A 16,081-nucleotide genomic window follows, 5' to 3' on the forward strand; every position below is an offset into this window, starting at 1 on the left:
AGCCAAACAAGCCAGGGCACGATGAAATGCTTTAAAGTAGATAGTGGTCATAACCCACGGACACAGACAATAGGGTGGTGAAGGCCTGGGGTGGAGGAGGGGCAGGCGAGAAGGGGTCAATGGGGAAAAACCAGATACTTTCAACAATATTTAATTTTTTTTTTTTTTAAGAAATAAAGTTTTTTTTTTTAAATATATTTTATTGATTTTTTCAGAGAGGAAGAGAGAGGGATAGAAAGTTAGAAACATCGATGAGAGAGAGACATCGATCAGCTGCCTCCTGCACGCCCCCTACTGGGGATGTGCCCGCAACCCAGGTACATGCCCTTGACCGGAATAGAACCTGGGACCCTTTAGTCCGCAGGCCGACGCTCTATCCACTGAGCCAAACCAGTTAGGGCAACAATATTTAATTTTTAAAAAATAAAAATAAAGTAGATAGTGGTGATGGTTGCACAACTCTGCAAGTATACCGACAACCACTGACTTGCACTTTAAATGAGTAAACTGGGCGTGCAAATTCTCTAACACTTAGTCGGCCCAAAAATTCCCAAATGGGGGTCAAAACTACTGTTTCCCAGCTTCAGGGGTTGAATTAGCTGATGTGAACCTACGGGTGGGGAGGCCAGTGGCATGCATTGCTCCACACCATCTATAATAATAAAAGCATAATATGCTAATTAGACCGGACGGCCGAACAACCTCCTGAACGAAGCCGGGGCTGCGAGGGCCAAGGCAAGCCGCCGGGGCTGTGAGGGCCGAGCCCCTTGCACGAATTGCGTGCACTGGGCCTTCGTGCTCCCTAAAGGGCTTGAGCAGCCTCGGTCTTGGTAGCCACGGGGGTCCTGACAGCTGGTTTCTGACCTTCTCAGGAACACGTGGCACCAGAATGAAATTCCAAACAAGCCGGCCGGCGTGGCTCAGTGGTTGAGCATCAACCCACGAACCAGGAGGTCACGGTTCGATTCCCGGTCAGGGCACATGCCCAGGTTGCAGGCTCGATCCCCAGTAGGGGGCGTGCATGAGGCAGCAGATTAGTGATACTCATCATTGATGTTTCTATCTCTCCCTCTCCCTCTCCCTTCCTCTCTGAAATCAGTAAATATATATTTAAAAAAAAAAAATTCCAAACCCGCCAGTGGCAGTGGACGCTTCTCACCAGGAGCAGGCGCTTTCCTTCAGCCCTGCCCTGGCCCCGGCAGGCTTCTCTGCAAACGAGAAACGGGTAATGGACTCGAACACCGAAGAACAGGGCCTTTCCGGTTTCCGTCCAAAGGAGCGGCCGGAAGTGCACCCACCCCCTCACTGGATGGGGGCCGGGGGGAAGCCGCTGCGCTCACACTTAGAAGTTTGTAAATACAGCCCGCAGTGCACCAAACTGTTTGAAAAGGTTTATTGAACGTACGAAAGAAAACTTAGGCCCCAGTGGACAGAGCTGCCCCTTCACTGGTGCCGGGCAACGCCAGGTTCCCGCGAACGGCCGGGCGTCAGCCGGAGACCACGGGTTCGGCCCGGAGCTCAGAGCTACGGGGTGGCCCGTCTATGGCAGGAGCAACCCCGGTGACAGGAAAGAAGCCGGACAAGTGGACGTGCAAACGCTGCTTCCACACCCGTGTCCCCGGACACACGAGACAACAGGCGCTCAGGAGGGCATCTCTGAAAGACACCGCACGGCCCGTGGAGGGAGGGCTGGCCACGTTCGTTTCCTTTTCTGTCCACCTGGACTCTCCCCAACGCGGCCAGGGAGGGGGCGCCTGGGCGGCGCGGTCACAGACCTCCGGGCCGGACAGTGTGCTGGTGAGGAAGCGCCGCCGCCGCCACCCCGAGGGCCTCCTCACGGCCGCGCCCGCTCTGGAAGGCTCTCCGCGCAGGCGCAGAAGGCACAGTGCCGCTCGGCGTCGGTGGGGCCGGCCTAGCGGATGGGCCTGAACGGAAACCCCATGCCCGAGAGGAAGGTGTGCCCGGGGTGCGTGGGCAGCGCGGGGTGGGCGGCGGGGTGGGCAGGCACGGCCCCGTAGCCCAGCGGCGGCGTGTGGATGTGAGGATAGAACCCGGGGGGCAGGGCCGCGTGGGGCGACTGTGGCACGGGCCCCGAGATGACCAGCTGCAGCAGGCTGCGGACAGAGGAGAAGGGTTATTAGCACGCGGATCCCGGATGGTGGCATCTGCCACGCGGCGTCGGGCTGGCCCTGGCCCCTGGACTTGGTGTCCCGGGAGGCAGGAGGGAGGCCTGGACACACGCGGCCCTCACCCAGGCACCGAGAGGCACCGGATGCGGGTGCAGAACACGCAGGTTCCCAGATGGGGAAACAGAACAGGGAGGAGGGTGGTTTGTGGCTGGGGAGGAGCAGGAGGGGGTGACAGGATGAGGCTGGGATGGGGCAGAGAAGAGAGGAAGGGCCAGCAGGGGGAAAGCCAGACCCTGCATGTGACAAGGGGACAATGCGGGGGAGGGACCCGAGAAACCCTAAGGGCCCAGGACAGGGAGCGGGGCTGCGGCCCACAGGAGCAGCCCTGGTGCCTGCCTTCGGCCTCACCTGTCTCCGCCTAGGGGCGCTAGTGACTGAGGGGCGCTAGTGACTGAGGGGCGCTAGTGACTGAGGGGCGCTAGTGACTGAGGCCCGCAGCAAGCAGGCAGCAGGCCCTGTCCCTCAGATCCTTAATGACACAAAAGCAGGCTCCCACACCCAGAGTCCTGGACGGGCGGGACCCAGCCTGACCCCTTCAGGGGCCACTCCCCTCCCACTCCCGCCCCCCAGCCACCTGCTCCTTCACTCCCAGGCCTCAGGGGCATCCCTTTCCACCCTCAGTGACCCCTAAGCCCGAGGTGCCGAGCACCTCCTCCAGCTGCATTCTCCTCGCTCTGTTCCCGGAAATCCTCTGTGCCCCCCTCTCCCCCCGCTTAATTCAATGTCATCCCCTCCTGACACTCCTTGAAGGGTTTCCTGACCAGTTTCATCCTTTCTGACTTCCCTCTCCTCGCCCAGCAGGCTCAGCAGAGCTCCTTAACCTCCAGCTTTCCAGCCCTCAGCCCCACCCTGCTGTCAGCCTCCAAGGACCAACTCCTGGCCACGTCCCCATCGGAAAGCCTTCTCCGCCGCACCCCCAGGAGGCCTGCTCCCGGCTCTGCTCCCTCCTGCTCCCCTGCTCCCGGCTCTGCTCCCTCCTGATCCCCGCCTGGCCTCTGCTTTCAACTAGAAACATCTCCGCAGTGAGCTGCCGCAGTGCCTGCTTTTGGTGGCTGCAATGTTCCGTCCTGACGTAACACTGAACTCACTCCCATTGCCCCAGCCGCTGGCCACAGGGTTACCTTCGGTGGAAACACGTCCTATTCTGACGTCACACTACGGAGTTACTGAACGTGCCCGCCTGGGGGACAGGTAGGGAGCTCCCAGGTTTCTGCTGCTGATACTGCATTTACAGGGAACATTTTTGTGCATAAACTTTTGCTTCTTAGAGTCAGTGACAGTAATTAGATTAAGTAGAATACCTAAGTTATGGAAATCACCGTCAAGTGGCAGCAGCTAACACTTCTTAGATTCTCAACAACAAAACGAGCTTTGTTCTAAGCGCTCCACGGAGGAGGAGGCAGGAGGACCTCGCTGGTACAGCTACTTCTGGACTTTACAGAGAACCGGAGGCAGGGGGAGGTAAGGAAGCCGCCTGGCGTCACACTGAGAGGAAGCAGCGAGGCCGGAATTCTTCCCAGAAGCTGTGCGACCACAGTTCCCGCTTTCCACCACCAGGATCCCTGCCGCCCCCAAGTACAACCACCACCATTCACGGCGTGTCCCCTATGGCGCAGACCACGCTGAGAAGGTCACAACGTCACCCCGCTTAGTCCTCACTGCAACCCCAGGAGGTAGGTGAATCAGTGCCCCCATTTCACAAGGGGGTCAACCGAGGCCCAGAGACAGGCAGAGACGACCCAAGCACCACAGCAAACCAGACAGAACCACGCTCAGCACCGGTCAGTGCCGCACGATGCCAAGGCGCTGGCCTGACCGACACACCGCGTCCTGGGGCTGTGGCTCTGCACTATTTCCCCAAGGGCTACGCAGCTCACGGCGTCACCAGCAGTGCGCACCGACGTCACCGCACAGCCGGTGGCTGCACAAGCGCTTAGTGAGCGTGACCCTCCAAGCTGATTCCGGTTTCTTTCCTCGACTCCGGCAAGATGACCCCCTTTCCACCTTGGTTATCTTTGATTTACCCCGACCGATGTGGCCTTCCTCTCACGTGGGTTACGCCATCGTATCTGTCCCCTGCTTATCATCAGTCCTTAAGGGCCTCCTTATACACAGAAGCTTGGACCCTGCAGGCCAGGACGGGGGCCCACCCTGCCTTGCCCCCCCCCCGCAGCCCCCACCCGACCGGAAGTCTGGAGAGGGCACTTACTTATTGTGGGGCAGCCTGGAGCACAAGGTCCTCAGATCATCTGAAACCAAGGAGACACGTCGTTAAGGAGGGACGGAGAAGACAAGACGGAAAGTTCTGATGGCTTCTGAAGGGTGCCAGTGAGCAGCCATCCCGCCTGAGACCCCACTTCCCCGGCAGCGTTCAGAAGCTGCATTCTCTCCCCCCGCGTTCGCTTTCACAAACTGGGCCCAGACAGAACAGAACCCATCGCTTAGGAAGTGGCAGCTCCGCCGGCCACGTGTCAGAAGCTGGGGGCAGGGCTCTCCCGGGCAGATCAGCTGCCCACGCAGGAAGGGCCTGGTAAGATGGAAGCCCGTCACCAGAGACCACAGCCCGGGGGCACGGGCAGCTTCTGGAGCCAACGGTTCAAAGGGGAACAAGCCCTAGCTAGTGCGGCTCCGCTGGCTGGAGTGTCGCCCTGAACACCTAAGGCTGCTGGTTCGATTCCTGGTCAGGGCACATATCCGAGTTGTAGGTTTGATCCGTGGTTGGGGCACGTATGGGAGGCAACTGAGCCATGTTTCCCTCTCACATCAATGTTTCTCCCCCTCCTGCCTTCCTCTCTCTCTGCAATCAATGACCCCCCAAAAAAAGGTGGGGGGGCAAACACAGGAGTGTCATCAGCACAGGCTCATTCACCTGAGAGCCATCAAGCACTAAAATGCAGGAGAATTAAAGAACCTTAAAACAGGGGAGGGGAATGTTTTATGCATTTCAATCCATGCATTTTACCGCATGTGAATTATGCCTCAATAAAAAGGCATGAAAGGGAATCTTCTGCAGAAAAAGGCTGCCTAAGAGGAAAGATACTGGCTCTCACTCCTCTCGAGGTGTCCCAGTCCTGGCAGCGATGGCCAGGCGCCACGGCGACGTCACGGTCACAGCGCTCTGCCTGGGTATGTCCTGAGACCCCCTCCTTCCCACGCTCACTAATGGGAAGAAGTCCCAGAAGAGGCAGCACCCGGTACTGGTCCAGGAGACCCTGTGTTCTGTGGGTGGACTGTGGTGTCGCACCCCCAGGAAGGCCCTGTGTTCTGTGGGTGGACTGTGGTGTCGCACCCCTAGGAAGGCCCTGTGTTCTGTGGGTGGACTGTGGTGTCGCGCCCCCAGGAGTCCCTGTGTTCTGTGGGTGGACTGTGGTGTCGTGCCCCCAGGAGCCCGTGTTCTGTGGGTGGACTGTGGTGTCGCCCCCAGGAGCCCGTGTTCTGTGGGTGGACTGTGGTGTCGCCCCCGGGAGCCCGTGTTCTGTGGGTGGCCTGTGGTGTCGCCCCCGGGAGCCCGTGTTCTGTGGGTGGACTGTGGTGTCACACCCCCGGGAGCCCGTGTTCTGTGGGTGGCCTGTGGTGTCGCCCCCAGGAGCCCGTGTTCTGTGGGTGGACTGTGGTGTCGCCCCCGGGAGCCCGTGTTCTGTGGGTGGACTGTGGTGTCACACCCCCGGGAGCCCGTGTTCTGTGGGTGGCCTGTGGTGTCGCCCCCAGGAGCCCGTGTTCTGTGGGTGGACTGTGGTGTCGCCCCCGGGAAGGCCCAGGCAGGGACCACCCACCTCTCGTGCACAGCAGGGCCCCGGAGGCCATGGCCACCTGCAGGGCCTGCGCCAGGCGGTCCAGGGAGAGCTCGATCTCCTGGGAGGCGTGGAGGGGGTTCAGCTCGTCCGCCAGCCGGTTGATCTCCTCGACCAGCGGGACCATGTGGTCGAAGAGGATGAGCCCCAGGCGCCCGTAGAGGTTCTTCTCGGTGAGGTGCACCTGCAGCACCATGAGCACCTGCAGGACGCTGAGGTGCAGCTTGGAGTACAGGAGGTGGGGGTCTCTGTCCAGCCCGGCCGAGTCCGGGGCGGCTTTGGTGGCGACGTGGCCATTGGACAGGGAGGGCTTCTTCTTCCTCTTGTAAGCCAGAGGGGCCTTCACACACCAGCGGATCAGTCCCGTGAGCGGGGTGAGCTCTAAAAACCCTAGTGGGAGGTTGGGTGCGATCGGGGTATTTAAAAAGGTGATGAGAATCAGCCTCGAGTCCTCAAAGATCCAGGAGACAATCATTTCAAGCAGGTCCAGCGGCGGGATGAGGTCGTCTGCAAAGACAAGCCCAGTCAGGGGGGTTTCCGGCCCCAGAGACCGAAGTGGGCGGAGGGGGACGGAGCCCTAGGTTCACAGAACGCGTCACCCCACACCCACATTGTCCACTTCTCCGCTCGTCCGCTGTCTGTCTCAGTCCCTGGCCATCCCCTCCACGAGGGCGGGGACTCCTGTCTCAGTGACAGGACCGCCTGGCCAGGGCAGGGCTCGAGAGATACTTGTTAACTCAGCAGTTCCCGAGAGCTCCACCAGGCCTTGAGGAAAGTTCCTTCTCTGTGTCATTTTAAGTCAAATTCCACACTTTCCACGTCCAAGCTTCACACCACGCTCCGCCCCTCCCTGGAGAGTAGGTTTTGCTGCGGTGCTGGCGTCTCCTCCAGGGCACATGGCAGCTATGCTGGCCTTCAAGGAGCAGCCAGAGATCAGCCAGTGACGTCAGCTGCCAGGGCCACCTCAGCCCCCCTGTCTAAGCAACAGCCTGGCCTCCTGGGACCCCAGGACCCGGCACGTTCTACGGCTTAGGCAGAGAATAAAAACAGACGTCGACATTTACTTTGGGCTTACGATGTTCCCGGCACTGGTCTAGTTCCTTCCCACAGATGGACACATTTAATCCTCACACCACCCCAGAGGAAACTGAGGCAGGGGGATGGTGAGTAATTTCCCCAGGACTCATCAACCGTATGCGGTGGGCCCAGACCTGACCCCACGTGGCCCGGCTCTGAACGAGGCCACAGAGCACGGCCCTGGGAGCGGCGTGCAATGCCCTTCGGAGGCTGCGCAGGGGGTGGGCTGTGCGGGGCTGCGCTCCCCTCAGCTCAGGACAGAGCCCCACCAGGGCCGAACACGACAAGAGCGTGGGGGTAGGGAGCCGGTGGTGAAAGGTTCCCGAGGGCTCCTTCTCAGGAGACACCGGCCTCCTCCCGGAGACTTCGCCTACTGTTTGGGTGTTACGCCACCGCACCCCACCCCCGCCCTTCTGCTATGAAGTGATGGCCACAGCAGGAGGCAGCTGCCTATGACTATGTGCCAACATGAACAGTGGGCGGCGCTGTGTGTGATCCCCAATTCCCCCCGAGGCACTCCTGTCTGGGAAACACCCGTCCCACACCCACTCTCTGGCATACACTCCCCCCTCCCCCCACCCAACCGAAGCTGAGGCGCCTCCACGCACCTGAAGGTGGGGTGCGCGCGCCTGCATGTCCATGTGTGCCCTCGAGTACACGGTCCCTAGGCCTTCCTACGCAAACACCTGAGCCTCCGCTCCACTGGGGCCTGAGGCCCTGCTGGGTTCGGGAGCTACTCCGTGTGTGTGGCTCCGAAGGCACGGACTCCCCAGGAATCTCTCCTGCTCCCAGCAGCACCCGGGGGCAGCAGCCTGGCCATCTGAAGGCAGAGCCCTGGCCCAGCCCTCTAGGGCTGCCGCTGTGCGCCGTGATTCCCGCTTCTGCAAACTCGGCAAGTCGCGTACGTTAAATACGCACAGCTTTCCATATGCCAACCACACCTCCACAACATGGTTTAGGAGAAACCCCTGACATGGCGGGCTCGCCAACTGGCTAGAGAGAAAAAGAGCACGTCCCACGTCCATTCTAGAATGTTACTGGTGTCCTCTGAACATCATTTCTCTTTCCGTATGTTAGTCAACCCATTCCCGACGCTAAGGCCAATTTCTGTCCTTGTTGGCCTAACAGGTGTCCTCAAACTACGGCCCGCGGGCCACATGCGGCCCGCCGAGGACATTTATCCGGCCCGCCGGGTGCCGCTGCCTGTCCTGCTTAGCAGCCGATGCGTCCCGGGCCCGAAGTGTGCATAGGAATTTGTTCATAGTTTTTTTTTTAAACTATAGTCCGGCCCTCCAACGGTCTGAGGGACAGTGAACTGACCCCGTTTAAAAAGTTTGAGGACCCCTGGAATAACTGAAGACTGAAAGAGCAACTAGGATGCGGTGAACTGGGTTTAACTAAACCTTTCCTATTGGAAAGCAAAGCTCTGACTCGTGTTCCCAGCTATTAAGAGCTCTTAGCTACTAGATCAAGATGACAGACGGCTGCCCCGGCCAGTGTGGCTCAACTGGTCGAGCATCATCCCAGGAACCAGGAGTTCACCAGCTTGATTCCTGGTCAGAGCACATGCCTGGGTTGTGGGCTCCATCTCCCAGAGGGGGCGTGCAAGAGTCAGCGATGGATGTTTCTCTCTCACATCTATGTTTCTCTCTCTCTCCTTCTCCCTTCCCCCCTCTCTCTCAAATCAATAACTTTTTTTTTTTTTTTTTTAAATGGAGACTGTCGGTCCTTGAGGGCAAGAGCCACGGACAGAGCAGGAACCTGGAAGAGAAAACGGGCTTTGAGCAGCTCTGCAGAGAGAGCTGCTCACCAGGGCGAGGCCCGAACTGCCCGTGTGGGAATAAGGGCCACGCTCTTGTCCCAATTCAACCAGAGCTGGGAAGCTATGCACTGGTGTCTTCACTGGGATCTGCATGAAATCTGACCACGGGGACAGGGCTTCTCCCAGCTGAAGTCAGATGCCATCTAACGGCCACCTGAGGACCTCTCCTGGCATCTTGCTAAGGAAGTCTCCAAATCGTCACCATGCCTGGCTGGTGTGGCTCAGGGGTTGAGTGTCAACCTATGAACCAGGAGGCCACGGTTCGATTCCCGTTGGGGGCACATGCCTGGGTTGTGGGCTCGATCCCCAGTGTGGGGAGTGCAAGAGGCAGCCGATCAGTGATTCTCTCCCATCATTTATGTTTCTGTCTCTCTCTCCCTCTCCCTTCCTCTCTGAATCAATAAAAATATATTTAAAAATAAAAATAAAAACCTCACCGAGAGCAGACCCGAGGGGCACGCCTCCCAGTTCGAGGCACTGAGGACACGTCCCACCGAGGAAGGACCGCTGCCAAAGACGTTTCCTTTGAATCTTCTCACAAGGAAACAAACCGAGAAAGCCAAACTGAGCGACGTTCTGGACAGCAACAGGCCCGAGCCCTTTAAACAGGCAGTGTCCTCGGACATGTTTGCAAACGCCGGGGACTGTTCTAGACTTAAAGACCAAAGTGACACGACGGCTCCGTGCGATGTAAGCTCCTGAGCTGGATCCCGAGTTCTCCTGACCCCCCGGGGGGAGAGGAGGCTACAAGAGACATAACGGAGACCATCAGGGGAGTCTGAACACAGGCTATCTGAGAGGCAGCAAACTGTGTCCTCTCAGTACTTCCTTCCTTCGGTGTGGCCACGATGTCGCGGTTGTATTAGTGAAGGGCCTGTTCTGAGGGAACACGTGCTTCAGCACTTGACATTGGCAGCAAACTCAAAAGTTCAGGGAGCCCTAACCGGTTTGGCTCGGTGGATAGAGCGTCGGCCTGCGGACTGAAAGGTCCCAGGTTCGATTCCGGTCAAGGGCATGTACCTTGGTTGCGGGCACATCCCCAGTGGGAGGTGTGCAGGAGGCAGCTGATCGATGTTTCTAGCTCTCTATCCCTCTCCCTTCCTCTCTGTAAAAAATCAATAAAATAAAATAAAAAATAAAAAAATAAAGTTCAGGGAAAAATACCTGTGAGCATGGACAGGAAGGAAGGAAGGAAGGAAGGGCGAGAAGGGGCACACACTGTCAGTTGGGGCATCAAGGCGAGCGGCATACCTGACGACAGGTCGTAAAGCGCGGTGACGGAGGTGATGAACTGGCAGCAGAAGCGAGGGCTGGCGCTGAAGATCTGCCGCAGCGTCTGCACGGAGCCCGGCACCAAGCAGCAGTAGTCATCCACGAGGGCCCTGGCCAGCCGCACGCAGTAGACCGCAGGCGTCCGCTGCGAAGAAGCCACAGCCGCGTGACCACGGGGGTCGCGGGCCAGCGCCCAGCAGCTGTGCACGTCTGGTGCAGCCCGGCCACCCGCCCTGGCAGAACCCTCCAGCGGGCGAGGACCTGAAGGGCTGGCGCTGCCGCAGGGATTGGCACCTCGAGCCGCAGAGCAGCGCCGCCCCCACAGCTGCTGGGAACGCGGGGCAGTGACAGCCCTGCGCACACGCCTGCCTCCTGTCTAAGGCTGCTGTGACGGACATGACCGGATGCGCCAAGCGTATCTGCTACCTGCCCTCTCCATAAAAGGCTGCCGACCCTGGCTTCGAAGTTTCCTTAGGAAAAGGTCACTTCTGACTCCTTCTGCAAACCTGCAGCTGAGACTCCAGCGGTGAAAGTGAACGGCTGCCACCGTGATTCGGAGCTCCTGAGAGTCTGTGAACCATCTCGGGAGCGAGAGCGGCACGCTGCATTCTTACAGCTCTGTCCTCTCTCAGGCTTCCCTGATACTGTCCCCTCCCCCCACCCCCCTGGCCTTCTTCCTTCACACTCAGATGCCGATCCGTAACTGCTGCCGCGTTCAACGCCACAGTTCCAGGCAGACGTTATTATCCCCATTTACCAGTAAGAAAACTGAGGTTCAGAGGGGTAGCCTAATTTCATTAAGGCCATGCTGTCACCCTCCAGGGCAAACTGCAAGGAGACAGCAGGCCAGACGGTCCATTCAGGCTAAACTCTGCCCACGACACCGCACCATCCACCTCTGCCTTGCCTCGGGAGGAGGCTCAGCCCCGCCCAGTGTGGCAAACCCTGACCCAGACCACGGAGACCCCGTCCTGCTGTTCCGATCTGCTCTCCTTCTGCCAGAATGCCAGCCCGACTGCGCCATGAGAGAGAGAGAGAGAGAGAGAGAGAGAGAGAGAGAGAGAGAGAGAGAAAACCCTGTGATGGGTCACAAGATGCTAAGCTTGACTTCACTAGGCTGTCAAGGGAAAGAGGTTAAAGGTTAAAGACGGCACACGTGGTAAATTCAGATGCCCCAGAAGTCATACTGATGAGAATTAAGGCGGACTCCACTGAGATGTGCCTGTGTACTACCAAGATAAACCTATCTTTTTGCTGGCCAAATTTTTAAAAAATTAATTTCAGAGAGAATTATCCGTTTGTTGTTCCACTTGGTGGATTCTTGTATGTGTCCTGACCGGGGATCGAACCCACAACCCTGGTGTATGGGGACGATGCTCTAACCAACTGAGCTACCCGGCCAGGGCTTGCTAGCCAAATGTTAATGATAAGAAAGATTACAAGATGCCCTGGCCCGGTGGCTCGGTTGGATGGAGCGTCACCCCATACACCAAAAGGTTGCTGAGTTTGATTTGTGTCAGGGCACATTCCTAGGTTGCAGGTTCAATCCCCAGTTGGGGTGGGTATAGGAGGCAGCCAATTGATGTTTCTCTCTCACACAGATACTGCTCTCTCTCTCTCCAAAAAATCAATAAAAACATATCCTTGTGTAAGGAGTTAAAGTTACAAGAAAAATATTTAAATACTATTTTTAAAAATTTTAAGAACTTGGGAATGAACAGGTTTGTGAAACTGAATGCAATAAATTCTGTTAGCATAGCTGAGAATATTAATTAAAAAAACTCACTTAAGCCCTAGCTGGTTTGGCTCAGTGGACAGAGCGTCGGCCTGCGGACTGAAGGGTTCCAGGTTCGATTCCAGTGAAGGGCACATGGCCGGGTTGCAGGCTTGATCCCCAGTGGGGGGTGTGCAGGGGGCAGCCAATCAATGATTCTCTATCATTGATGGTTTCATCTCTCTCTCCCTCTCCCTTCCTCTCTGAAATCAATAAAAATACATTTTTTTTAATATATTTTATTGATTTCTTACAGAGAGAAAAGGGAGAGGATAGAGAGAGAGTCAGAAACATCGATGAGAGAGAAACATCGATCAGCTGCCTCCTGCACACCTCCCACTGGGGACGTGCCTGCAACCAAGGTACATGCCCCTGACCAGAATCGAACCCGGGACCCTTCAGTCCGCAGGCGGACGCTCTATCCACTGAGCCAAACCGGTCAGGTAATAAAAATACATTTTAAAAAATCTCAGTTAAAATTACTCTAAGTAGAGTAACAATTTTTCAGACTCTGAGTAACAAAAAAGGAAAACAAAATGTATCTTCCGAAATAACATCTAACAAAACATCAACTGTAAAGAGATACTTTTCCTTTGATATTTAAAACACTCCAGAGCCCTAGACAGTTTGGCTCAGTGGATAGAGAGAGGAAGGGAGAGGGATAGTTAGAAACATCGATGAGAGAGAAACATCGATTGGCTGCCTCCTGCACGCTCCCTACTGGGTATGTGCCCACAACCAAGGTACATGCCCTTGACCGGAATCGAACCTAGGACCCTTGAGTCCGCAGGCCGATGCTCTATCAGGTGAGCCAAACCGGCTAGGGCGATAGAGGTAATCTTGACAGCCTGTGGACTGAAGGGTCCCATGATCGATTCTGGTCAAGGGCACATACCTCGATTGCGGGCCCAATCCCCAGTGGGGGCCGTGCAGGAGGCAGCCAATGGATGATGATCCTCTCTCGTTGATGTTTCTATCTCTCTATCCCTCTCCCTTCCTCCCTTTCTAAAAAGTAAATAAATAAGAACACTCTGGATAGCTCTTATGTCCCTCTCCGTTAGAACAGCCACCCATCCAACCGAGCCACCGGGCCAGGGCATCTTGTAATATTTCTTATCATTAACATTTGGCTAGCAAGCCCTGGCCGGGTAGCTCAGTTGGTTAGAGCATCGTTGTAATGTCATCCTAACAGGCGTCCTCAAACTGCGGCCCGCGGGCCACATGCGGCCCGCCAAGGACATTGATCCGGCCCGCCGGGTGCCGCTGCCTGTCCTGCTTAGCAGCCGACGCATCCCGGGCCCACAGTGCGCATAGGAATTTGTTCATAGTTTTTTTTTTAAACTACAGTTGGCCCTCCAACGGTCTGAGGGACAGTGAACTGGCCCCCTGTTTAAAAAGTTTGAGGACCCCTGTGCCTAGAACAATGCAAACAGCACCCATGCCGACTGACCTAACTATATAGAAAGTAGCAAACATGCCACAATGACATGTAATGAGCTTAAAAAAACCAATGCTATCTCTGAGGCTGCCTGCAGAGTTGATTTCACAATCCTACCTATCATTTTCAACTAAGAAAAGTGAAGACAGAGCCTTTCTTTTTAAAATCAATGTACCATCACAAACTACTGTTTCCTCAAGAATGGTTAGTACTTGTATAGAAAGATAGGCCTGGGGCATCAGACATCAAGCAGACAGCCCGTGGCAAAGGCCTCTCAAGAAATCCAGTTACTTGAACATCCCTCCTCGGAGGCCGGGGAGGCGGCTATTTCTAGAGACGTACCTGGAGCCAGGAGGCTGCACACTCCAACACTGGGATTCGACACACAGCCACTGCCATGGAGACCAGTTTCCCCAACAAGCTCATCCGGCTGTCATCCGCTTTGTTCCCTTGGGGGCTGAAAAGGGATGAGAAAATAATCTGCCGGACAGAGTCCTTGGATTGGTCCTGGAAATAATTGCACATGATTTCAAGAAGTTGGAGCTCCTGAAGTGAATTCAATCTCTATAAAACAAACCCAGGAGAAGCGATGAGACACGTAGCTTTAACATGCACATGAGTTCATACAGTAAGAAAACCGAGTCGCCCTTTTCCCCAGGGAACTGCCACCCCTCTGAAGCCCGGGTGCCGGGGAGTAGATCTCCACCGTGACTCCCGGGAAACGTCATTACACATCACTCTGCACCACCCCGGGGGCCTTGAAAGCGTCTCCTTAACACCATGGAAGCACGGCTGTCACCCGCCCCGCCGAGCAGGCAGGCACACCGCCGAGCAACGCTCAGGACCCAGAGGAGGCAGTTCGGGCTGCTGAGGAGCAGACCAAGGGCGAGAGCGGAGCCCGGCTGGGAAGGGCGCTGTGCTCCGGGTGACCCTTGTCGCCGAGGCGGGGAAAGGGCCGGAGTGCTGCTCCGGCCGCGGGCACCCGGCCGCCCTGCCACCGCACCTTGGGCTGCGCGCCGCGCTCCTTGGGCACCTGGTACACGAACTCCTCGAGCAGCTCCACGGGGCCCTTGTCCACGATGGGCAGCGGCGCGCTCTGCAGCTGGCTGCTGAAGTAGATGTCCAGGTGGTACAGCACCTCCTTGGCGGCGCTCAGCGCGTCTCGCCGCAGCAGCGAGTGGCGGATGTCGCTCATGGCGCGGCCGCCGCGGTCCGGGGCGCCGCGAGCGCGGCGGGACTTCCGCCCCGAGCCCCGCGGACGCGCCCGCCGCCCTGGAGACAAAGAGGCCGCGACCCGCACCCCGCCCGCCGAGCCGGGCCTGGGCCGCGGCGCCCGCCCGCCCGCCGCTCCCGGCTCGGGCCCGCTCAGGGGGCCATCTCGTCCGCCAGCCAGCGGGGAACCCAGGGGTGCGACTGCGGCGCCGCCGAGAGCTCGGGAGCCGACGCCGCGGAGGCGAACGGCGGGGGACTGCCGAGCGCGGCGACGGCGGCCCGCTGGGGTCAACACAGTCCCGGCGAGCGCCCGCTCTCGGGAGGGCGCCACCTGGCGGCGATGTCTGCGCGTGCGGAAGGGCGCCGCCCCGCAGGCCCCGCAGGCCCCGCCCCCGCGCCGCGAGACCGCCTTCGGCCCTCGGGCGCGCAGGTTGACGCCCGCAGCGGCCAAGGCCGAGTCACAGCCACCAGAGGGCTCATTGGGTCCTGCGCTCCCTCCACCCCGCCTCCCGCCAGCCGGGCAGACGGCTCCTCCCTTTGTCCCTAAGCCCGGGTCCAAAGCCTACCTGTTTGACTTCACTGTCCTTTCCCACCACCAAGCACAGGTGGTGGCGCAGGGCACGGGCTCAGCCTCAGCAATTCACTTTAAACAGTGTATCTCGGCCCTGACCGGTGTGGCTCAGTGGATAGAGCGTCAGCCTGAGGACTGAAAGGTCCCAGGTTCGATTCCGGTCAAGGGCGTGTACCTTGGTTGCCGGCACATCCCCAGTAGGTGTGCAGGAGGCAGCTGGTCGATGTTTCTCTCTCATCGATGTTTCTAACTCTCTATCCCTCTCCCTTCCTCTCTGTAAAAAATCAGTAAAATATATTTTAAAAAAAATAGTGTATCTTGTCTGAACTCAAGGGGCTACGATGTCAAATGATGCCTCCCTACCATACCAATTCCTGTCCCGGTTCCTATTCCCCAGTCCCTTCAGCGTGGCTTGGGAGGGAACCTTGGGTGCTCTGCTCCTTAAGGCTCTCCCATCCTAAACACCCTCAGCACTTTCTATGAATCTTTTTCCCAGCACTCATCTCTGCACTGAATTACTGTGCTTAGTTAGGAATTTAAAAATAGAACACCGTCCCAATAATTCAAGGTTTCAGGTTTGATCTCGGGTCAGGGCACATACAAGAAGAAATCAATGAATGCTTAAATAAGCGGAACAACAAATTGATGTTTCTGTCTGTCCATCTCTCTCCCCCTTCCTAAAACCAATCAATAAAATTTTTTTTAAAAAAGGACAGAAAATACTTGATATGGCCACAAGAGGTCAGTGGAGGGCTGGCAGGAGGCCACAAGCTCAACAGGGCAGGGTGAGGGTGCCCGTATAGTTCAGGAAATGGAGAAAGAAAGTCAAGCCTTGCCCGGGGAGAGATGAGGACATCAAGAAGGCAGAGCGAGCCAGGCACAACTCCAAGTTACTGAGTCCCTCCTGCACACCAGGGGCCACAGCCACGGGCCCC

The 16,081-nt window shown here is 57.4% G+C and overlaps 1 protein-coding gene across 2 annotated transcripts; it reads right to left on the minus strand.

Moving 5' to 3' along the window:
* Positions 1–1,370: 1,370 nt before the first annotated feature.
* INTS15 (integrator complex subunit 15) lies at positions 1,371–14,808 on the minus strand. Of its 2 annotated transcripts, none has more exons than XM_080672549.1 (6): positions 14,367–14,808; positions 13,706–13,927; positions 10,131–10,296; positions 5,963–6,487; positions 4,399–4,438; positions 1,371–2,114 (listed from the first exon to the last, which is right to left on the minus strand). In XM_080672549.1, the coding sequence occupies exons 1-6, from the start codon at positions 14,556–14,558 to the stop codon at positions 1,913–1,915; spliced, it is 1,347 nt and encodes a 448-aa protein (XP_080528675.1). In that variant the 5' UTR covers positions 14,559–14,808; the 3' UTR covers positions 1,371–1,912. The 2 variants fall into 2 exon arrangements, with proteins under 2 accessions (XP_080528675.1, XP_080528674.1); XM_080672548.1 differs by having other exon boundaries at positions 13,706–13,870; positions 14,367–14,695.
* Positions 14,809–16,081: the final 1,273 nt, after the last annotated feature.

The sequence above is a fragment of the Plecotus auritus genome (assembly GCF_963455305.1).
Source record: "Plecotus auritus genome assembly, chromosome: 6".
Lineage (NCBI taxonomy): Eukaryota > Metazoa > Chordata > Mammalia > Chiroptera > Vespertilionidae > Plecotus > Plecotus auritus.

What these genes read in the sequence shown, in the direction of transcription:
- INTS15 (XM_080672549.1), bottom strand. Translation starts at nt 14,558, where the DNA reads ATGAGCGACATCCGCCACTCGCTGCTGCGGCGAGACGCGCTGAGCGCC. An exon ending in AGCGCGGCGCGCAGCCCAAG is followed by an intron (nt 13,928 to 14,366) that starts GTGCGGTGGCAG and finishes TTTGTTTTATAG; the next exon opens with AGATTGAATTCACTTCAGGA. An exon ending in GTGCAGCCTCCTGGCTCCAG is followed by an intron (nt 10,297 to 13,705) that starts GTACGTCTCTAG and finishes GCTTCTTCGCAG; the next exon opens with CGGACGCCTGCGGTCTACTG.